The 23,528-nt window shown below is 52.7% G+C and overlaps 1 protein-coding gene and 1 non-coding gene across 3 annotated transcripts in view; both read right to left on the reverse strand.

Moving 5' to 3' along the window:
- GRIK3 (glutamate ionotropic receptor kainate type subunit 3) overlaps positions 1–23,528 on the reverse strand; it is a 247,752-nt gene that overhangs the window by 45,552 nt on the left and 178,672 nt on the right. For both annotated transcript variants that reach the window (XM_021095961.1, XM_021095962.1), the window contains exons 6-10: positions 20,530–20,703; positions 19,746–19,889; positions 15,048–15,155; positions 11,595–11,708; positions 1,227–1,430 (exon numbers count right to left, since the gene is read on the reverse strand). In XM_021095961.1, the coding sequence (XP_020951620.1) occupies positions 1,227–1,430; positions 11,595–11,708; positions 15,048–15,155; positions 19,746–19,889; positions 20,530–20,703 (744 nt within the window). The remainder of the gene's footprint in view (positions 1–1,226; positions 1,431–11,594; positions 11,709–15,047; positions 15,156–19,745; positions 19,890–20,529; positions 20,704–23,528) is intronic.
- MIR9842 (microRNA 9842) lies at positions 22,836–22,915 on the reverse strand. Its single transcript, NR_128529.1, has one exon. It is a non-coding gene; the product is annotated as a microRNA 9842 (primary transcript).

Raw genomic sequence — 23,528 nt, forward strand, 5'->3', positions numbered from 1 at the left:
CACGGTGCTGTGCAGGGCTCAGATGTCAACTTCCTTAAGTCCTCATGACTGCCTATGGGGAAGGTGCTGTTATTATCATTCCCATTTTACAGGTGAGGAAACTGAGGCACTGAGAGGTTAAGAAACTTGTCAAGGAGCACACAGCTAATAAGTGGCAGAGGAGGACTCAAGCCCAGGCCAAGTTCATGCTCTTTACCATTAGCTTCTCCCATAAGCCCTTCCCTGGGGGCCTGATGTCCTAGGGCCGAGGAAATGACTCTGCTGGTGAAGCTTTGCTTAAGCCTTTTTGCTCTGAGCTCCAGCCTCCTTCCCTTCCCAGCACCCCTCTGAGAGGGGCAGGCGGGTCCAACAGAAAGGAGGTCCTGATGCTCCTGCCAGCCCTTGGAAAGGCAAAGTGATAACAATCCTTTTGGCTGATGCTTTTAGGTTGCAAAGACGTAGCATGAATCTTCCTCTGCCCTGGGTCCTGGGGTCAGGTGGATCTTCGTGGAAGTCAGGAGCCCAGGGCTTCAGAAGCAGAGGGTGTTGTCACCTCTCTCTGCCTCAGCTTGTCTGTTAAATGGGTGGTCATAACAGTACCTACCTTACTGGGTCGCTCTAAGGATAAAGGAGAGAAGGGATAGAAAGGGGGCGGTACAGATCAGGCTCTTGCCCTCTACAGCAGGGCTTGGTTAGAAAATGCTCCTGGGGAGTTCCTGTTGTGGCTCAGCAGAAATGAACCCAACTAGCATCCATGAGGATGAGGGTTTGATCCCTGGCCTTGCTCAGTGGGTCAAGGATCTGGCATTGCCTGGGCTGTGGTACAGGGCACAGATGTGGCTCGGATCTGGCGTTGCTGTGGCTGTGGTGTAGGCTGGCAGCTGCAGCTCCAATTCGACCCCTAGCCTGGGAACCTCCACATGCGGATGTATAGCCCTAAGAACAAGCAGAAAGAAAGAAAGAAAGAAAAAAGAAAGAAAGGAAGGAAGGAAGGAAAGAAAGAAGGAAAGAAAGAAAAAAGGAAAGAAAACGCTCCTGGAAAGCTGAAGGCCCTCAGCTGGAAGGCTGGTAAGGTCTAGGATGGGCTGGGTGAGCCTCAGTGGCTCCTCTGGCTCCATCTTCCCTGCCTCCAGGGCTGTCACCTGCCAAGACGCCCCACCCTGCTGTGCACCCAGGACTTGGCCAAGCCTCCTGGCAAGGGGGCAGGTCCTCAGCTCCCCCCACGCCCCTGCTCCTGCCGCCCTTACGTGGTCGATGAGCTCCTTGATCATGCCGTTCCACTGGCCCTTGTCGTCCTGCGCCCCGTATTTGCCGTCCTCCACCAGCCGGATCTCGTAGGAGAAGCCCAGGATGTGGGCCAGTTCCTTCAGCAGGTCGATGCAGTAGCCCTCGAACCGGTCATTCCCGAACAGGGTCCTGTCAGACTTCCGGAACATGACAAAGGGCTCCTCCTGCGGGGACAGACGGGAGAGGGGCAGATGAAGGCAGAGGAGGCGCTGGGCCCGGAGAGCTTGGGCCAAGTCCTCTGCAAGGGGGTTTGAAGCCATCTTTGGGGAGGAGCTCAGAAGAATGGGCTGCTGTTGAAAAAAAAAAAGAAAGAAAAAGAAATAATGCCATGTGCAGCAATAGGGATGGACCTACCTAGAGATTATCATACGAAGTCCATCAGAGAAAGATAAATATCGTATGAGATCACTAATATGTGGAGTCTAATAAAAATGATACAAAAGACCTTATTCACAAAACAGAAACAGACTCAAAAGATTCTGAGGCCAAACGTACGGTTACCAAAGGAGAAATGTTGGGGGGAGGGATGCAGTGGGAGGTGGGGATTAGCCTATACACACGCTTATAAACAAAATCGATAAGTAACAAGGACCTGCTGCATCGCACTCAGTGCTCTGTGATGGCCTATGTGGGAAAAGAGTCTGAAAAAGAATGGACAGAGGTACATGTATAATTGATGCACTTTGCTGTGTACCTGAAGCTAACACATTGTAAGCCAACTACACTCCAAGACAATTTTTTAAAAATTCAAAAATAAAAATATTTTAAGAAAGAAGAATGGGCTGCTAAGTCACTAGAGGGAAAGTGTCATCAATTTTGTGCCTCACAGATGCACAGGACTTGGGAGGTCCTTACTGCTGTTTTTGTCTTTTTAGGGCTGTGCTCTCGGCCTATGGAAGTTAGGCTAGGGGTCGAATTGGAGCTACCGGCCTACCCCACAGCTACAGCAACACCAGATCTGAGCCGTGTCTGCGACCTACACCACAGCTCACAGCAACGCTGGATCCTTTACCCCTTCACTGAGCAAGGCTAGGGATCGAACCCACAACCTCATGGCTCCTAGTTGGATTCGTTTCCGCTGAGCCATGACAAGAACTCCAGTAGGTCCTTATTGATTTGATCGTGCTGCAGTCATAGAGCGAGTAACTGGGGGAACAGGGATTCAAACTCAAGACAGATTCTGAATCCCAGGGTCGCTCTGCTGCACCATCAACACAGGCCAGGGGTCCTCAAAGTGTGGTCCCCAGGCCAGCAGCATCACCTGGGAACTTTTCAGAAATGTACCTTCTCAGGTCTCACCCAGACATACTGAACCAGAAACTCTTGGGTGGGGCCTAGCAATGTGTGTTTTGAGAAGTCCTCCGGGGGTTTCTGACGAGTGCTCAAGTCTGAGCAGCCTGCAGCAGAAGGTCCTTGATCATTTCTTCCCCGACCGCTCCCCAAATCCTGTTTAAAAGATTAGATCTAGGGTTAATCTGACTAGCAACATGAGGATGCAGGTTCGATCCCTGGCCTCGACCACTGGGTTAAGGATCAGGCATTGCTGTAAGCCATGGTGTAGGTAGGTCGAAGACAAGGTTCAGATCTGGTGTTGCTGTGGCTGTGGTGTAGGCTAGCAGCTACAGCTCTGATTTGACCGCTAGCTGGGAACCTCCATATGCTGTGGGTGTGGCCCTAAAAAGAACCAAAAAAAAAAAAAAAAAAAAAAAAAAGATTAGATCTCAGAGTTCCCTTGTGGCACAGTGGGTTAAGGATCCCATGTTGTCACTGCAATGGTTCAGGTTGCTGCTGTGAGTTCTGTCCCTGGGCTGGGAACTTCCATGTGCCATGGGCATGGCCAAAAAAACCCCAAAAAAACAAAAAACAAAAAAACCCCCCAAAAACCCAAGATTATATCTACATGCTCCCTGATATCTCTCTTTTCAAGGATTTAGTCCCCAGGGTTAGGATCTGCTAGTGAGCAATTCCTGATAGCTATGATGTGATAGTTTGCATTTACATGAGAACCTGCTAGGCACTAGTAAACCAGCAAATGAGATAGTGCCCATGGAGGGCCCAGCACAGAGCCCAGCAGGAAGGCAGGAGGACTCAATGGACAGTAGCTCCTATAGCCTCATTTAACCTGAATTTCAACCTTCTGGGGGTCAATACTAGTCACCACAGTCTGTAGATGCAGAAAGTAAATTCACGAGGACTGGGTGACTTGTGGGAGGTCACTTAGCTGGCATTGAGAGGATCTGAACTCAGGATGGTGTGGCCCCGGGGTGGGAGCTCTTAACCACCTCATTGGGCCAGAGGCCCTGAGTGACGTGGTGCCTCTCCCAAGGGGGCAGGGGCTCCTCATAGGTGGGCTTGTGGCTTCAGAGCACAGGTGACAGCTGTCCCACATCAGGCTCCCTCCCTCCCAGGTGATGGGGAGCCAGTGAAGGGCTTTGAAAAGGTACCGCTCATGGAGTTCCTGTCGTGGCTCAGCACTAATGAACCCGAATAGGATCCCTGAAGATGCAAGTTCCATCCCTGGCTTTGCTCAGTGGGTTAAGGATCTGGAGTTGCTGTGAGCTGCGGTGTAGGTCACAGATGCAGCTCGGATCCTGCGTTGCTGTGGCTGTGGTGTAGGCTGGCAGTTACAGCTCTGATTCGACCCCTAGTCGGGGAACTTCCATATGCCATGGGTGCGGCCCTAAAAAAAAAAGAGAGAAAGAGAGAAAGCACCACTCTGCCTGATTCTTCATTTAGAAATAAACTCCTGGAACTCTGCAAAGAATAACTGGCAGTGGAGGCAGGAAGACCCATGGAAAGAAGCTATTGAGCTCATCAAGGTTGAGATACATGGAGTGAGGAACCGCCGTGGATGGGCTCAACTCGGCAAACTCGTGATTTATTGAGTTCCTACTACGTACCAGCCACTGACCTAAACTCTCTCACAGGCTGTTTGATTTAAGCCTCATAAGCTTGCGAGATAGGTGACATTGTCCCCATTTGATAGATGAGGAAACTGAGGCTCAAAGAAGGTCAGTAATTTGCCCAAGGTCACAGAGACGTTGAACTACAGTCTGATGGAGCTCGGGTCCCCGTGCCTCCTGCCTGTAGCTCCTTGGCTTCTTTCTGGGCCTTCACTTTTCCCAAGCCACCTCAGCACCCCCACATGTCAGAAGGCCTCAAGCCTTCAGCTGATGGGTGACAATGGTTAGCTGACTGAATACACGTGTGTTGGGAAGCTCAGGTCCACAGGCCCACGAGAAGGGCACACACCTCATTAGGGAGGCCCCTTGTCATCCTCTCAATGGCGGGGCCATCCTATGACACTGTGGGCCCCTGGAGCTGGCTGAGCAGTGAAGAGTCCTCATCAGGGACCCTTGGGTACAGAATCTCACCCGTAGCCTTGTGCCAGGCTCCTGCCACAGCAAGTGGCCTCAATTCTCTGGCCCTGGTTCCCTGGCAACGCTACCTCTTAAAATCCCATCCCTTCCCATGCCTGATTCGCTCTAGATTTTCTTCCATCCCTTGGGATGCTCAGAGAAAGGGCAAGGGAGTGTCTGCATCCCCAAGGGCTTCCCGCCTCTCCAGGGATTCTGAGAGAACCACCGCTCAGTCTAACCGGATAGAAAGCTGGGTTCTTGGGCTAGACTCCTTGCTAAACCTCAGTGCCTCCCATCCCCACCCTCAGCCAAAGAGGCAACTCACAAGGTTGGAAAAGAGTCCAGGGGGCCCCGGGGAAGGGGCTGGGACTACCCGGAGGGCAGGGGACTCAGGCTCGTGGGGACACTTCCACTGTGCAGTCCCTCGCAAGTCTCTGACACTGTCTCAGGGAAAGCGCTGCCCAAACCTTGGCCGGGGACCTGATGAGAGGACCCGAGCAAGGTTCCAATCCTACCTCAACTGCTACGTCAGACACTCTTGTGCAGTGAATGAACTGCCCCACCGCACTGGGTGGCCCTGATGTGAGAGCTCAAGGAAAGAATTGGAGAGAAGGTTCCTTCTTGGCCGGGACAATCGCCAAGCACACCTAGATTCCAGAGCAAAATCTACCTCCTTCCGTAAAATGGGGATAATAACAGAACCTACCCTCTAGGTTTGTTGTGAGGATTAGATGAGTTAATCTCTGAAAAGCACTTAGAACAATGCCCATCCAATGTAAACTGCCATGTTATGGTTATTATATTATTATTATTAACATCATTATCATCTTTCTGTGCACTGGGTGGCCTGGTACTGCAGTGACCTTCCAGCCTAGAGACCATGCCCGATGGTACTAAAGGTTAAACATCACAGCCAGCGGTGGAAAACTCTTTCAGGAAAGGTCCCCCAGATAGCTCGCTTCCTGACCCTTCTCTCCCAGCCCCTCCCTGGCCCTATCCTCTAAAATTAGCCCTTCATTTGGGAAGCCACCACAGCCCCAGAATCTATACATCTCCATATAAATACGCTGCCTTCGGAGCAGCTGTAAAATGCCATTAATTTCGGGAAGTGCTTTGCGGCTGGCATACATATTTAACAGCCAAAGCCCAGAGCATTAAAATGGTGCTCGCCTTCGTAATATGTCTCTAGACCTGCAACGTTTCCTAGGGGGTAATTCTGAACTCCGCCAACTACTTATTCATGGACTATTTCACAATTTATTACTGGAAATGTCCAGACAGCCAATTCACAAGCTCTCTCGGCTGCTAATCGATTGCTCAGTGAAGGTGCCCTCAATTTCATAACTTCACGCTCTCCTATTGCTCTGGGAGAACAGCCGTAGGAACAGGGGTAATATTTCTTTGCAACAAGTCACAGGAAACAGGGGTCCAGAAAAATAACCTTTTCCGACTTTTCGTTGCCAGAGCTCTTAGTCTGGTTTCTTAGTCTAGTTTCTCTAGCTTGAGAGCTGGGCCTGGTGCTAAGCTTCTCCCAGTGACAGGACCTGTGGAGTTGGAAGAGGGGGTCCTGGGGGGAGGGTGCAGGGAGAGCTGTGGGTTGGCTACCTAGAGGTGCATTTCCAAGCCCCCTTCTGGCTTAGGCATCTCAACATACTCCCCAACACACACACCTGTTTACAAGCACACATTGCCTCTGGCACGAACACACCACATCCTCGGATGCTCTGTGCTGCTCGGATACAGAGGCCAAGGACCCTGAACCCCAGGCCTTGGCTTCTGCCCATTAGAACCGGGGCAGAGCATTAGGAGTCTCATTTCCCAGCAGGTGGGGCCGGGAGCGGTCCCTGGTGCCAGATGGATGGATGGATGGATGGTTCTCCCAGCTTGCATCCTGGCCTCCCCAGTTCTCCCCTCTCCTGTGCAGGGTGCTAGGAGCTGGCCCGCCTGGAGGTTGAGTCTAAGTGGGTCACAATGTGCACACAGCACAAACACACCCATCAGTGTGTGTTCAGACACCCGTGTGTAGCCAATCCCACACCTGCGGGGGTACCCACACACATGCCAACACGGTTGCTCACTTCAGCAGCCCCGAGAACCCTCAGCTTTCCAAAGCAGGGCTCCCAGGAGTGAGGTGAGTGTGTTTTCTCGGTGTAAGAGCTGAGGTTTGGGCAGATGAATTTTTCATGAGCTCACGGAAGAGTGGAACCTGAACAGAGGCTGGGGCTGGGCAGGGAGAAGGCAGGGAGGGCAGATTTCCAGCCACTTGCTCCTGCTGTTTCAGCCTCAGGAATGGGGAAAAGCCTGCGGCTCTGAGGCCAGAGAGGGCGGGGTCCGAGCTCTGTTCATCTGCGTGGCCACGGTGATGTGCCCTTAGCACCTAACCCCAGAATCAGGATGAGGGATAAGAGCGGGGGCTTTGGGGACAGCCCCCACACATCCCTGTGCTCTCTGCCACATCTGGATTCTAGGGACAAGAGGAGGAAGAGACGCCCCTTCTCATCAGGGTCTCAGGTCCAGCCCTGTTCTCCAGAGGCAAAGCTGGTGGATGTTCCTATACTCAGGCTTGGTACCTGCCTGTCACTCAAAGCACCGTTGCCCTGACAACACACTTCCAGAGAGGCAGGGGCCAGTGCTCTCCACAGGAGGTGTTGGCCCTGCATTCAGACTGCTAAGCTTGGGGTTGGGTTTTCAGCCAGAGCAACTGGGCTGGATCAGGCTGGGTCACTCCCCACAAGTGACGCTGCTGTCCCCAAGAGCCCACACTGAGAGTACCACACACCACCCCCCTCACCCCACCCAGGGCTCTGGGACATGCAGACCATCCTGAGACTTTCAAGAGATTCTGAGGACATTTTCAGCTGGACACAGAGAGTTTCTTGGACACCACCGTAAAGGCTGGGTGTCACATCCTCTGCCCCCGATCTACCTCCAGGAAAGACCATGAACTCTGGGCTGTGGGAATGGAGAGAGCCGGGTCATGGGTCACTCCCAGACCCTGAGAGTATCTGATACTGCGTAACGGGGTTAAGATGGTGGGACACTGGCTTCAAGTGGGTCAGCGGCCATGTCAGAGGTCAAGGCAAAGGAATCCAAGGGTAGCGAATTACCATGATGTCAAGACCAAGGCTCAGACTTTGGCCAAGGCAGGAGATGAGGTGGTGGCTGGGAGGTAGAGTTCTATGTGTCAGTAGGAGATTAGAGCTCTGAGGGCTGCAGGAGGTCACAAGCTCTGATGCTTTCAGGGACCAGTCAGGAAACAGCTGTGTAAGAAGCAATAGCGATGGCAAACAATAGGGAAGGGTGGGGTCTGTGGCACCTGAAAGGCATTCAAATATAAGCTTAACGTTCCTAACACACCTCGTGCCAGGCAGAGAGAACCTCTGTGATCATGGTCAGGCTCAATCTTCAGCACAGTTTAGGGTCCTGCTTGTGGATGGAAGCAGAGGTTTTCTCTAGAACTCTTACTCTGTTTACTGAATTAAGCCTGAGCTTCCTGGGACTGGATTTATAATCAGTAATAACTTAGGGCACACTCTGTGCCATTTATTTTTGTTAATCATTCATTCTCTCAATTCCATGAAGTAGGTTCAATCATGACCACCTCTTTCTCAGAGGGGGAAACTGAGGCACAGAGCAGCTAAGCAATTTTCCAGGGTCATACAGTTAGTGAACAGTAAAGCCAGCACTCAGACTCAAAGGTTTGAGTCTCTTTCATTTTTACATTTTTTTTTAATTTTTAATTTTAAAAATTTTATTTAATAAAAAAAATTGTTTTTGGTCTTTTTAGGGCCACACTTGCATGTGGAGGTTCCCAGGCTAGGAGTCCAATCGGAGCTGTAGACACTGGCCTACACCACAACCATAGCAATGCCAGATCTGAGTTGCATCTGTGCCCTACACCACAGCTCACGGCAACACCGGATCCCTAACCCACTGAGCAAGGCCAGGGATCGAACTCGCAACCTCATGGATACTAGTCGGGTTCATTAACCGCTGGTCCATGACAGGAACTCCTTGAGTCTCTTAACCATCAGAGTCCTGCCCTGGTGTCCTGGTCATGCTCGCTTGTCCCCAAGAGCTGTGGGGCTCAAGTTTGCCTGGATGAGAGGCAGTGGGGCAGGTGGAGCTGTGTCCACGATGCCAGTCAAAAGGGCCTTCTCTCGGTCCCTGGGGTGCTGAAAGCCAGCTGGACGCAGTGGGTGGACCCCCCCCCAGGGAGCAAATGAGGGCAGCAGGATGGGACGTTTGCTTTCAGTATTGACCAAGAAGCTGTGAGAACACAGGATGTCTGTGGGATTTTGCCTCCGCAGGTGTAGAAAAATCTCCTGCGACTTTGCAGCAGGGTCTTACGCCCTTGAAACCAGGCTGCTGCCATTTTAATAAAATTTAACCCTGTGGTCTTTGAAGGTGTGTGCATTTTGCATCCCCTTGGTCTGTTATCTTTAGCTCCCTTCTTATTGTTGGAGCATTGTTTTGCGGCTGCATCATCTCAGCTCATTTAATCATCTTTTCTAATCTCTCTGAGCCTACTAGTTTTACCTTTTTTAATCTTGTCTTCTGAAAAGTGTTTTATTTATATCTCACATTTCATGCAGCTTCGCGTTTAATCTTTTACCAGCTTTTTATTATTTTATTTTTACCCTTTTATAGTTTAGCTTTGTCACACTTTTATCCCTTTACTTTCTGACATTCTGGTTTTACATTTTTCACCTTCTCTAGCCAGAGCCATTAATTATTTATTTTAATTTTTCGTCTCTCTGGATAGCTTTCCTTTTTATCTCATTCCTTATTTTCATTTTTCTCTTTATTATTTTCCCTTTAACCTTTTTAATTTGCTCTCTTTCAACCCTCCTTTTATCGTTTCTATTTTTACCCACATCAATATTCCTTTAATTGCTCATCACTCTTCATTCTAATCCCTTTGGCTCTTTTTATTTTGGTCTATTTTAAAGCTTTATTTTATGTTTTGCTTTATTCTTTTTTTATTTACTTTTGTATTATATGAATTTCAGGAGCACAGTACAGTGATTCACAACTTTTAAAGGTTACTTTCCATTTAGAGTTATTATAAAATATTGGCTATATCCCCTGTGTTGTACCATAGATCCTTGCAGCTTATTTTATTTTTAATCATATATATATATATATATTTTTTTTTTTTTACATTTTCCCCCTGTTCCTGAGGAGATCTTCTGACTCTCTGGTTTTGCAGTCCGATACATTCATATGTATATATATACATATATGTATATGTGTGTGTGTGTATTTTTTTTTTTCCCGGCTGCGGCTGTGGCATGCATAAGTTCCCAGGACAGGGACTGAACTGTGTCACAGAAGCAACCCAACTGCTGCAGGGACAATGCTGGATCCTTAACCTGCTGCACCATAGGCCTCCTGATATTTACATATATATTTTTTAGTGAACAAAAAGACAATCAATAAAGGTAGGCAGGATGTATGGTTTGCGGGAAGATGCCAGTGGGGGTCTCACCTTCAAAAGGAGGGGAGCAGGTGTGTCCCCAGCCTTCTCATTCTGGCTCCATCAGCAGCATGTCCAGGACTATTAGGTCTCATCGCCTTTAACTTGGACCCCCTTAAAAATGACTATTAAACCTGGGGACTGGGGATAAGCCCCATTGGCTACAACTGCTCCCCAGAAGCTGATGGTGCCCCTGATGTCTGCTGCTCACTGGATTCTTCGGAGAATGAGATTTAACTATCACATCCCTTCCTCCTCCACGGTGTCCAAACCCAGCCACTGAGCATATTCCTGGCACTAGATGGAGGACACAGGACGGTCCAGTAGGGCCTGGCTGAGCTGCCCTTTGTTGGAGGCAGGTGGGGCAAGCCCTGTCCGAACACCAGCCATGGAAGGCCCAGAGCGGGGAGCCCAGTGCTGCTTCCAGGTTCCATCCTGTGGCAGCCTTGCTTTATCCGAGGGCTGCAAACCAGGTTGAGCTCCCTGTTTTGGGTAGAGAATGGCCTCTGCGCATGTGGTCCTTATAAACATATTCGCTTTATTATCAGGAGGAGATGAGCAGGGCCAGAACTTTCCACAAAGGGTCTTTGGTCAGAATCCACCAGGCTGGGACTGGGCTGCCCTCTCACTATGTGGCTCAGCTTGGGGGCCAAGAGCATGCTGCCTCTCTGAGAGGGTGGGTCCGGATCGGAGCCTCTGACACCCTGGAGGTGTTCCAGGAGGGGCTGGTGCACGTGGAGTGGGCACAGCACTGGCCAAAGGAAGCCTGCAGCCTGGGTGTGTCCTGCTCACTAGGAGCCTCAAGAGGCCCAGAGCCCGGAGACCCCAAGAGCCATCCCTTGGGTTGAAATGGTCAGAGGAAGGAAGCACTATTTGGTCCTGGGCAGTGGAGGGAGGGTGGAGGGAGAATGGTCATGGCCATGGCGAGGGTGGCACTGTGGAGGGTGGCACAGGTGTGGGCTCCCAGCACCCACTTGGTTCCCCAGGTGTGGCCATGGCACCTGCCAGGCTGGGGGGACCAGTGGGAAGGGCATTTTCCCTGGAAACTGGGGTGGAAGAGGCGGCCCCTGAGTCCTGGTGCAGAGGGCACTTACCCCTCCCTCTTTTCACCCAACATGGCATCAGGGGCTCAGGGACTGGGTGAGGGTGAGATGCAGAGGCCCAGGCCTATGCAAAAGGGCTGGCCAGGCAGGTCCCAGGCAGGCAGGAGGGCCAGCCCGCTCTGCCTTTGGGAAGAGGCCACGCAGTCACCTGCTGGGGTCTCTGGCCTGTGGCCGTGAGCAGTGTTGCTGTGTTCTGGCTGCTCTCTGGGGACCTTCTGAGGGACTCTCAATGTCCCCACCTTCCCGCAGCTCCCCTCCCCCATCTCCCAGCCTCCCAGCAGTCTCATAAGAGTTGCCTGATCTATGCTGGGTGGTGTGGTGGAGGGGTCCCTACAGCCTCGATGGCCAGCCCTCCCCCAGCGCCTCCTGCAGGGCCGTGGCTCTTACCAGCACGGTGGTGACGATGAGGGACCGGTTTGTCAGAGAGTCGGTGACATTAGGGCCTCGGCCTTTGGCGACCTCTGTGATGTTGAGCCCCTCGGCAGGACTCCACACCCCAACCTGGATGGACGGACAGATGGAGAATGGGGGGCTGAGTCCGCGGTCTCTGCATCCTTTCTCTGCACCAACAAGCTGACCCCTGGTCCCCGTCCTTCGTAAGGATTGACATCATTGCTGACATGTTTGGGGCCAACCTTTCTGGCAACCTTGCTGCCTCCCTCCTTCCCAGAGGAAGCCCCCAAGGGGCTGTGTCTCCTGAATTCTGCCAGCTCCCCATTTGCTGGCAAACCCATCACAGCCAGAAGGGAAAATGCAGAGGGAGAAGAGGAACATAAAGACAGCCCGAGGAGGGCCGTGAAACCAGCCTGGGGTGCAACAGATGCCATGAGGAATCAGTGTGAGGGTTAGGCTCCCATCCTGTCTGGGACAGGGTCACCTGAGCCTGTTGGGGCACCTCCTGGGGAAGACCTGGGTACCCCAGTCTGGAGCCAGATGCCCACTCACATCCAGAGCAGGGCCTGGAGCAAGGGAGATGTTCACTAGGCATCTGGGAAGGACAGGGACACGTGTCACATGCAGGAAGGCAGGCTGGGCGGGAGACTGGACTTTGCTGCTATTTGGGGGAGGGTAGGACAGAGCCCAGAACCCTTCCTGGGGGCAGCAGATGCCACTGGATCTGAAGGCAGTTTGCTTTGTGGTTTCACTTCTGAAGCTGGCAGATATGCTAATGTTGGTTGAGGTGGCATAATCCCTGTCCCCATGGTGCCCATGTGGGCCTCAGGCCTGTAGCTGGAGGGAGGCAAAGGGAAGACCAAGTTTACAAAGTGTTCCAAACCCCGGGGCCTCTTGAAGAGCCTTTGAAACCCAGCTCTGCCCACTCTGTGCCCATCCCGGCTCCTCACTCTCAAGGAGGGCTTTGGCCTGCCTATTCTGTCCTTGGCCCAGTTGGGGGGTGGTCCTTGGGAAACTTAATCTATTAAACAGAGAGGCCCAGTGCAAATATCCCATTAAGAGAGCTGTGCAAAGCAGATAGCAGAGAGACATGTAATTATGCTTGGGTAATTCGGCTTTAATCCTCCCAAAGCCACCGGCTGGAGCTGGCTGGATCAGCGATGACCCGGCTTAGCAAACAGAAGTGATGAGAGAGAAGTGATGAGAGGCCGAGCGGGCTGTGTTTGGGGGCTCAGCACCTTCTCCAGGTGGCATCTCTGTCTACACGGATCCCTCAAGGCCAAGAGGAGAGGAGACAGGCAGACAGCATCCAAGAGGCTCTTCTCTTAACAGGGCTGAGATCAGAGTCAAGCCTGGCAAGAGGGACCCTGGCAGCACACCTGGGTGCAGGAGGCTCTCAACCAACAGCTGGCCAGTGGCTAAAGGAACAGCAGGAACCCTCACCCCAGCAAGCATCTGTTAAGCTCCAGCTGCAGGACCTGCTAAGATGCCAGGTGCCACGGGGTTGTGAGAACTGTTAAGACTGAGCAGGACCCAGCCTTCAGAGGCTCAGAGGCTCTCTGCTCACAATCTGGGGTGGCGGGGGGGGCACAGGGGGGCCGCTGTAGCCAGGAGCCTCTGATGGAACCTCTGCAGGTCAACCTCTGTCTAGGTAGAACAGAGAGGTTTTCTCGAGTATTAGCCGTGGTTGAGGCATACGGTGGCCGAAGGGCTGGGGGGAGCAGCCGGTGGGCTCAGATGGCAAAAGGGCTCTGAAGGGCCATCACTGATGCCTGCCACGGGTGCGGGAGTGGGAGGTGGTGGCATATGTGCTATCTAATTGCCATCCTTAGAATTTTAGGTTATCTCCAGGGATGACTAGCCGAGGGAGCAAAAAATGAGATGGCTACTTGAGGGATAAATGTTGCAGTAGACCTGCCAGCAGAGGAAGGGGCGCCCCAGGGCTGTGGGGGTTTAAGTTGGAAGAGGGCTTGAGAAGATGTAGTTGGAACAGGACTGGACCAACTGGCTTCAGTGATCTTTGAAGGAGAGGTCACAGTGATTGTCCGTAGGGGACTGAGGTTACATGGGGCTGGAAGAGTCACAGAGGAAAGGTGAGAGTGCCCCAGGCCACCCCTCCCTGCTCACCGACCCCACGAGTCTGTGGGAAACTCAGGTGTGAATGGAGTCACCTTGGCCACAAAATGCAACCCAGGCAGAGCCGGTCCGTGCCTGCAGGAACGAACCCAAGGCAAAAGGGCACTCCTGCAACCTGGGCAATGGCAGGGCCAAGGGCTGGGCGATGCAGGAGCGGGTGTGACTGGGCCATGGGGAATGTTTCGGAGGCTAGTGGAGACTAGGCCTGCAGGGGCAAATGGGACATTTCCTGGAGAGCCTTAGAGGTTCAGGGGCGGACGCTGAATGCCTCACCCTAGGGAGCTACATGCAGGTCCAGGGCAGGGTGGCTTCATTTGTGTGTGCATCAGGATGGCTGGAGGCCTCAGAAATGGAGGTGGGAAGCCAGGTTGGAGGGTGATGAAATAATCCAAGGCAGAGCCTGGACCAGGGAGGGCGGGGAGCAGGGGAGAGAAATCGAGGGCACCAGAGGTGGCCCCCCACCTCCATTTCTGGCCTCTTTGCATTTCCTAACCCCCACTCCCAGGGTTGGAGAGGTGCCCTGGTGGCTTCCAGGGACCTGCCGGCAGTGGGCCCCAGGTCTCAGGGGATGCTGAGAATCAGGGGCTAAGGTTAAATCTCCTTCTCAGCCCAGTAGCCCAATTTTGTCAGAATATGCTGAGAGTTCCCAGGGATCAGAATTGGCCCCATTACAAATGTTACTATGGTAACCAGATGTGAGGCCCCAGCCCCAAGGCCCTGCTTTCCTCATTGAAATTCCCAGAATCGAAGAGGCTTTAGAAGCTTAGGGTGGGGAGTTCAGAATCCATGGGCTTCAATCTCTCTCCAAGGGTAAGAATCACCTCCAGTCTCCCAGACAAGCAACAAGGTTGTTCCATCTTTGCTTAAATGCCTCCAGTGACAGTGAACTCACTACTTCCCAGGTGGGTACCCCCTGGACATTAGCAAGTTTCTCTTACTCAAGGCCACGTCTGTCCCTCTGCCCCCATGAGAGTCCTGCAGGGACTTAGAGGCAGTCTGTCTGCCCCATGAGCCTTTCATTTGACCTTTCCCAGGTCAAGCATCTGGGGCGGCCCTCGCTCACAGGGCAATCTTTGGGTACCTGCCACGGCCAGGCCACTGGGTTCTGCACCCTTGGAGTCAGACAAGAGCTGACCTGTGTTCTCTGACAGGCCAAGGCACTGGCCACACCAGGTCACACTGAGCCAAGGGGGCAGGGAGACCAGGTCTTGACCCCTTGATCTGGGTGTCTGCCTGAGTCTGGGTCTCTATCGTCGCCGATTTAAGGAGCCCCTGCTCTTGGCCTGCCCTCCCACTCCTGAGCCCGCGCACCTTCTCCAGGCCATCTTCCTTCAGGCTAATGATGTCCAGATCGAAATCCGTCCGTAAGCCACTGGTTTTGTTGAAAACAATCCGTCCAGTTAATCCTTCCCATTGAGCCTGCCGGAGGGGAGAGGGCAGAGCGGCAATTCCTCGGGCTCATAAATCATCATTCCGTACAACTGTACAATGCTTCATTTTAATTACTCCTTGCACTGATACTGTTCCCCCAAGACCATGATTAATTAATAATCACCTCCATCATTGCTAGGGCTATGGTGCGAGCCAGCGATTTCCATAAATTCTATTATGCTCTTTAGCCAGCTTTACATTTGCACCTTCTCATGTACAACATCGATCTTGGATGCGCTCAAATGAGCCCCCGCCTCGAAGCCACGAGAAGGGGGAGCTCGTGTCAGGTGCCCAGGGAGGGGCAAGGAGGCAGGGGCGAGCTGGGGCAGGTGAGACCTGCCGAGAGGGAGAAAGCAAAGGGGCCAAATCTGTTCTGGCTGAAGCACCAGACACTTGGAGTGGCAGGGCCAACAGAGAAGGTCTCCCACCCCAGCCCCACCCATGTCCTAGTTAAGAACTGGGGCCAGAAAGCTGGGTCCAACCCCCAGGTAGCTGTGTGACCTGGGGACTTCATTTCGCCTCTCTGCCTCAGTTTCCTCTTCTGTAAAATGGAACTACTACTACTAATAATATCTATCTTATCCAGATGCTATGAGGATGAAACGAGGTTAATGCGGAAAAAAACAGACCCGTGCCTGGTACAACCTGTGCTCTGAATAAATGGCAGTTTTTGCTACCTTTTCCTGTCCTGAGCATCACGAACACAGAGAGAGGCGGGCAGAGGTTCAGAGAAGGTATAGGACCCAAACTGAGAAGGACTCCATCTTCTAAAGCAGGCATTGGCAAACTACAGCTGGTGGCCCAAAGGGGCCCACTCCCCGTGTCTATAAGCAGTTTATGAGCTCACAGTAAAGCCTACGTGTTTACCTATGGTCTTTGGCTGCTTTTGTGCTGCAGCTTCAGAGCTGAATAGTGGCCACTGAGACTGTCTGTGCCGCAAGTCCAAAATATTTCCTATCTGGCTCTTTTTAAAGAATAAGTTTGCCGACTCCCCTTCTAGATAATACCTATCAGGTATGCTAGCCCTGCAAGGTGCTTTGGGCTGCTCACCTCATGCAACCTCCACAGCAGCCCCAGGAGGTGGGCCTGGGGGGGAGGGGTCCTCATCCCCCTGGGGTCGTGACCCCTGCAGATTCTGAAGAGTCTCCAAAGCCTTTCCATGGCTGATGGTCCCCTCCACCTCAACCACGCAACCCAGGCTCACACGCAATACGACATACAAGTTCATGGGTTCCCAGATCCCTGGAGGCCTGTCCGCAGCCCCACACTAAAGCCCATGGGAAGCTCGAGCACTTGGGCAGCTGTCTGGCTCTGTCAAGTCTTGTGTCTAAGGGCGGAGATGGGCATGTGGGCAGAGGGACATGTCTCTGAGGCTCCAGGGGGTGCAAAGCCAAAGGGGATGGAAGCTGGGCTTGGCACCAGGGATCCAGCCCCTCTGAGTTTCAGGAAGGGGAAAACGATCTATTTCACAGGTTGTTAACAGGACATATATAAAGTGCTTGGCTCCGTGCCTGGCATCCACAACCCGGGCTATTATTTCTCTTTTGTCACGTCCTTCCGTGGGGCTCCCTTAGATGAGAGCTGGCCCTCGGCTGGGAGGGAGGGATGGTCTTGGGCCATGGCCCGAGGCCTCAGTAGAAACCCTATCACAGAAGGCTGATCTGTGGTGAGTTCCCACCACAGTCCTGCCAGGCAGGTGTCCGGACTGTCCTCACTTTACAGTCATGTCCACTGAGGCTCAAAGAGGGACTAGGTCCCAAGTGACAGTGAGGCTGGGCAGATGTCCTCTGTGCCGAGCGGAGGTGAAGAGCTGGGGTCATCATGCCCAAGTCGAGTGGGAAGAGCTTATGGAGCCCAGGGAGCGGGAGACTGAGGTTGGTGAGAGATTTAAAGATGCATTAGGATTTCCTCTTGTGGCTCAGTGGTAGCATCCACGAGGAGGCGGGTTCCATCCCTGGCCTCGATCAGTGGGTTAAGGAGCCAGCGTTGCCATGAGCTGTGGTGTCGGTCGCAGACAGGGCTCGGATCTGGCGTTGCCGTGGCTCTGGCGTAGGCTAGCGGCTACAGCTCTGATTCAACCCCCAGCCTAGGAACCTCCATATGCCGTGGGTGTGGCCCTAAAAAGAAAACAAAAGATGCATCAGACTCATAGATAGAGGGCAGACTGATGGTTACCAGCGGGAACAGGACTTGGGCAGTGAGGGAAAAGGGTGGAAGGGTCAACTATACAGTGATGGATGGTTACTAGACCTTTAGTCGTGACCACTGAGTAATGAATCCAGATGCGGAATGAAAATACATACACCTGAAATTTAGATTTTGTTGGACACTATTTTACGTCAATTAAAAACACGCATCGGAGAAGGTGAAGCGTGCTGTTTATGACTTTCTAAGAAGGCTTGGCTTCCCTGAGGCTGGCTCCACGTCCCCCGTCCTCTGCCTGGGGCTCCAGGCCCTGGGAGGGGGGACATCTCGAGGTCCCCGGGGGAAATCGCAGCAGGTGTCTTCAAGCCTTCCTCGCTGTCAGCTACAGAGGAATTAAATGTCAGCAGGTGCGCGGGCTGTCCGTGGGCGGGTGGGCAGGGGCAGGGCCAGGGCCCGGAGCTGCCAGCAGCTCCTCCCCGTGACATTTTCCGGCCCTTCCGCCCCTTCCAGCCGCCGCTCAGGACTCGCTAAATGAAAGATGCTTCACACGCTCTGAACTCCGGCCTGGTATTTTCCAGCTCCTCTTGGAAATGCCAAGTCTTTAAAATGATTTACTGTCACACAGTCACATGGGGAGACAGGCACCTTGGAAATGGTCTGCGGGAAGACGAGGGGCTGGGCTCAGGCGGGGCACCTGAGTCCTGGTCGTGGCCAGCTGGGGGGCCTGGGTGGGGAGCTCTGGGCCTCCACTCCACCTCCCTAAAATGGAGGCAAGACAAAGACGTTTCTGGAAGGACTTGGTAAGGGAAAGTGAGTGATGAGAGATTGTTCACTGGGTCAGGACGCAGGAGGGCCAGGTACACCAGTACGGACCACGCAGCCCCACTGGGGAGAAGGGGGTCCCCTTTCTGTAGCCTGGGCAATAATGAATCTGCTCCCTTCGGAGCTTCAGGACAGAGCCTTGAGCACTCCAAGGGGGTGAGAGGTGAATGGGTCAGAGGGTCCCCTGAGGTTCTGTGGCCTGGGGATCCCCTTTAGGAAGAAACCCACCAGGGAGCAAGAAGCCAGAGCAAGATGTCAGTGGGAAGAGTAATAGCAGCCAATCAGATCAGTGCTTGCTCTGTGCCAAGTGCTGTCCTACGCGCTCACACACCGAAACTCAGTCCTCAACTACCCCAATAGTATCTTCATTGTACAGGAGGACCTGAGGCACAGAGAGGTTCAGGAGTTTGCCTAAGGCCACACAGCTAAAAGTGGTTAAGCTCCAAAGCCACTTTTTCTGGCTCCTAAGGGACCTGGAGTTGTGGCCCCAGTCACTGAGAAACTCATGCCAGCCTCTGGCCACTCGGTTGGAGGCTTGGGAGGAAGGAGACTCAGGGGGCTGGAAGTCAGGCCTCAGAGTTCCCTGAGATCAAGCCGATGATCACCCAGGCCAGCCAGGCCCCGCTGAGGGCATTGGACAACTGGACCTCCTCTGCAGCTTTGAGGGGCTGGATGAGAAGGGACTCTCATGGCCCCTTAGACCAAGCATCTGATACTGGTGTCCCTTCTCCGGGTGAGGGGATAGGTACCAAGGACTAACTGCTCCCTCACAATGACTACGAGACGGTGTTTGCCAAGTGAGGAAGCACCACTCAGGAATGCCCAGGGCCATTCAGGAATGCCCAGGAATTTGTCTAAAGCCACGGAGCTGGGAAGAGGCAGTGATAAGCCCAAAGGCACACACATCAGACTCTGAAGCCCGTGTCTTATCCACATGCCTCTTAGTGTCATTCTAAAATGCAGGGGCTGTCACTGGCCTCGTCCTGAGCAGTGACGGGGAACTGGGGAACCTCTGGGCAAGCTGCCCTGTCTGCGGAAAGTAAGGTGGTGGGTTTCTCTGTGATTTATCCCCCCAGCGCTGCCTTCCTTTGCATATGGGATTCCATTCACTAATGGGATGGCTTGATTGATGGCTCCCTAGGCAGCGAGCTCTGTGCGTGCAGGGCCCTTTGGGTTTTACCCCCATTGGATCACCAGGGATGGCTCAGTGCCTGAACCCAGCAGGCCTGCACAAAGAGCTATTGAATAAATGAACGAACTCCCAAGGCAGCCTGCTTCATTCCTGGTCCACTGCGATGGCTCCAAAGAAGAGACGGTCTTCCCCTTACTGCATGTGGTGTCGCCCTGGACAGGTCACTCCCTTTGACCCAGGGTAACCCTGCCTAGATCTCGTCCCCCCGAGCCTTCCTCATCTACCATGACCGGGGCCTGACTCTGCCCAGCTCTGGGCTAGAGGCGCAGAGACATGAGGCAAGTGGCCCGGGTACATGGGGACTGGAAGTCAATATTGTCTGACCCCCAAACCCGGGCCCTTGACGGCTCTGCGGCCTGAAGCACCACAGCCCCCAGGAGGCGGCCCTGGTGGGGTGGGTGGGAGGCGGGAGCACTCACCTCCTTGATGAAGTTCATGAAGCGGCCGCCGAAGCGCCAGGCCTTGTGCCGATGGCACTGCAGGGAGTTCACGGTCATCTGGGGAGCCCGCTGGTAGCACACAGACACGATGTGGACCGCGTCGTACAGTAAGGCCGCGTCAGTCTGGAGGGGAGGCCCAGGGCTGCCTGAAGGTGGCTTGGGCCCCCAGAGTCGTCAGCCCACCCTGCCCTGTCCCCTTTCCCCTCCCCCACCGCAATCCCAGGGGGTCCCGGTGAGGGAGAGGCCTTGAGGGTGACCTTGTCCCTGCTCTCGAGGTGAGGCCAGGCCTGGGTTGTCTCTGCAGCTCTGCAGACACCTGACTCTCCCCCTCTGCAGCTCAGACCTTCCCTGCCAGGGGCTCTACTGCATCCCATGGTCCCCACTGTCGCCTGCCTGCCCACACCTTCTCCTTTCAGGCCTCTCCAGCCTCCTGCCGGCCACAGCTCAAAGTCTTCCAAGCCTGGGACCTTATCCCCACTCTCTGTCACCCTCTGTGTACATGCCTGCCCCCGACTTGCGGGGGGTCGGGGGGGGAACTGGGTTTGATTTCGTTTGTGTCCCTGGCCCTTGGCCTAAGGTCTGGCAGACACATGGCAGGTCTTAAGAAGGCAAGTGGTGGGAGGGGAAGAAAGAAATAGGGAGGAAGGAGAGAAGGGAGGGAGGAAGGAAGGAAAGAGGGAGAGAGAAAGAAAGAGGGAGAGACAGAGAAGGAAACAGAGAAAGAAAGAGTAGCCCTCGGGTCTGGCCCACCAGGCGGCAGTACCATCATCACTCCATCCAACAGGCCGGACTCTGCCCGGGGAGCCGCCTGCAGCCGCTCCATGGACCACTTCTCCACGATGGCCGAGACGTGCGGGTTGTCCACGTTGAGGATCCGGAATCCCGTCAGGTTCACCCCCGAGTAGCGGTAGGGCTCCAGGTCTAACGCATAAAGATCCTTGACAGAGAGAGTTTCTGTAAATAATGCTGCGGCCCCACCTCCCGCCCTCCCTGCTGGGGCCCCAGAGTGGCTGCCGCTCCCAGCACAGCCCTGTGACCCGTCTGCCTGGCGGCTGACCCCACTGCCCGACCTCAGACAAGTCGCTCAGCCTGTTTCTTCATCTACAAAATGGGTTTCATGCCTGCCTTCCAGGTCCCAGGGAAGCAGCTCACAGAAAAGGCCCAGCCTGGAACAGCAAGGAGCTTGGCAATGGCCGTGACCGTCATTTCCTCTGATGGTGGAGACCCGCTTTGGGAGGACAAAGGGCACTGCGTCTGGGCAGCTTAAGTTACCCAGAGGGAGGCTGAAGGGAGTATTTTATCCCCTCCAAGAGGGAATTTTTAAATAGTTTCATCTAAAAACAAACTTATTGGAGTTTCTGTTGTGGCTCAGTGGTTAACGAATCTGACTAGGAACCATGAAATTGCAGGTTCGATCCCTGGCCTCAATCAGTGGGTTAAGGAGCCAGTGTTGCCATGAGCTGTGGTGTAGGTCACAGATGCAGCTCGGATCCTGCGTTGCTGTGGCTCTGGTGTAGGCCGGTGGCTACAGCTCCAATTGGACCCCTAGCCTGGGAACCTCCATGTGTCGTGGGTGCGGCCCTTAAAATGATAAAAATAAAAAAAGTTTTTTAAATAAGAAAATAAAAAAAATAAAAACAAACTTATTACCAAAGAGGAAAGGTGGGGGCAGATACATTAGGAGTTTGGGATTAACAGATACACTTTACTGTCTATCAAATAGATAAATAAGGACCTACTATAGAGCACAGAGAACTGTATTCACATCTCATAATAATTTAAAATGGGGAAGAATCTGAAAAAGAATATAGAATATAGATATATATGCCTAACTTAATCCCTCTGCTGTACACCTGGAACTAATACAACATTGTAAATCAACTATACTTCAATTAAAAAATTAAAATAGTTTCTTCTGCCTGGGACTGAAGGTACATAGCTGCCTTCTGCTCTCTCCTCACCCCCACATCACCAGCCAAGTCCTCTCACCTCCTGCCTCCTAAGGAGCCTGTCTATCCATGGGCCAGGTCATGTCCAGTCTGGTGCAATGGGCAAGCCTTGGCTTAAAAGCCAGGAAGACAGTCTTTCATGCATGGGGGCAGCCCAGCTTCAGCTCTTTCCTGGGACAAGGTGAGTGGTGAGGGAAGGGGCAGAGACAAGAGGGGGATTGGCTGTAGCCACCGGGTCCTTTTCATGCCACATGGAAGCATTGCTTACTGGGTCCTCCTGGGACCATGTAATTCTCTGGGAGAACACGCCTGGATTTGACTTCACTGTCAGCTGCCAGTTAAAGGCCTGGATTCTGGGTTAGTGTGTGGATTTTTGCCCAGAACAAAGATAATCCCCAAGGTGGTGGTGTATTGCCCTCTAGGACATTCATCCATTTTTTATCTAACCTAGCCATCTTCCGGCATGTTTTCCCCTATACCGAATACCTAGAAATCCTCAATCCTTCAAATGCTCTTTGAGCCAGCGTTGTCATCCTACTGGTTCCTCTGTTCATGAGTTGAATACATCTTTGGCACATGTTCATTCTATATATGCATAAGAGTCATGTGACTTTTTGAAACGTATAGGCTCACAATCTAGATTTGCCCCATCTCACTAGTGGGGACAATGAATCTTAAGGTCTTAGTCTGAGCTCTTCCTCATCTATTGTCTATTCTTTTTTTTTTTGGTAGGGCCACACCCAGGGCCTATGGAAGTTCCCAGGCTAAAGAGTCGAAATCAGAGCTTCAGCTGCTGGCCAACGCCACAGCCACAGCAATGCCAGATCTGAACCACGTCTGCGACCTACACCACAGCTCACGGCAACACTGGATCCGTAACCCACGGAGCAAGGCCAAGGATCAAACCCGTATCCTCAGGGATACTTGTCCGATTCATTTCCACCACACCCCACTGGGAACGCCTTGTCTATTCTTTTCCACACTCTCCCCTCACCCAGCTGCCTTCATCTCAGCTGGGACAGAGCGGCTGGGGACATGGGCTTGTCTCTGTAGCCGCAGCCATCAGGGGCAACCTCCGGGCCCATCACAGTCCCAGCCTCCATTAAATCCATGATGGAAACGATGGAATAAAACCCGGAGCCCACAGAGCAGCTCTTTCACACCGTGCTGGCTTCCTCTGATCTCTGAGATGTTCCTAATCCTGCTAAACGCCGCCTGTCCATCCGACTGGCCTCCTAGAACACACTGTGTTGGCTTCCTCTTTGAAGATTTAGCGATTAGCCACTTGTTCTGGGAGGTGGTAGCGGAGATTCCTGTATGAGATGCAACTTTTGAGTGGCTGATCTCAAAGCCTCTTTTCACTTCTAATATTTTAGTTTTATTTTGTTTCAGTCTATTCTATTCATTCATTTAAAGAAAACATTATATTACGGATAATTTTAAACATTCGGGAAAGTCGAATTTTACTGTGAAAACCCATACACCCACCACACAGATTCTACTTAACATTTTGCTATAATTGTCCTAACACATCTCTAGCCATCTTATTTTCTGGTGCATCTCAAAGTAAATTGTAGACATCAGTATGTGTCTCCTTAACCACTTCAGTATGTATAATTTGTAAGTAGAATTCAAGATTTGTTTAGTTTTTTTAGGTAAAATTTTGACAAATGATTTATACCTGTGCAATCTTTTTTTTTTTTTTTTTTTTTTTTTTGTCTTTTTGCCTTTTCTAGGGTTGCTCCTGTGGCATATGGAGGTTCCCAGGCTAGCGGTCGAATTGGAGCTGTGGCCGCCGGCCTACACCACAGCT

Source organism: Sus scrofa, chromosome 6, assembly GCF_000003025.6.
Source record: "Sus scrofa isolate TJ Tabasco breed Duroc chromosome 6, Sscrofa11.1, whole genome shotgun sequence".
Classification (NCBI taxonomy): Eukaryota; Metazoa; Chordata; class Mammalia; order Artiodactyla; family Suidae; genus Sus; species Sus scrofa.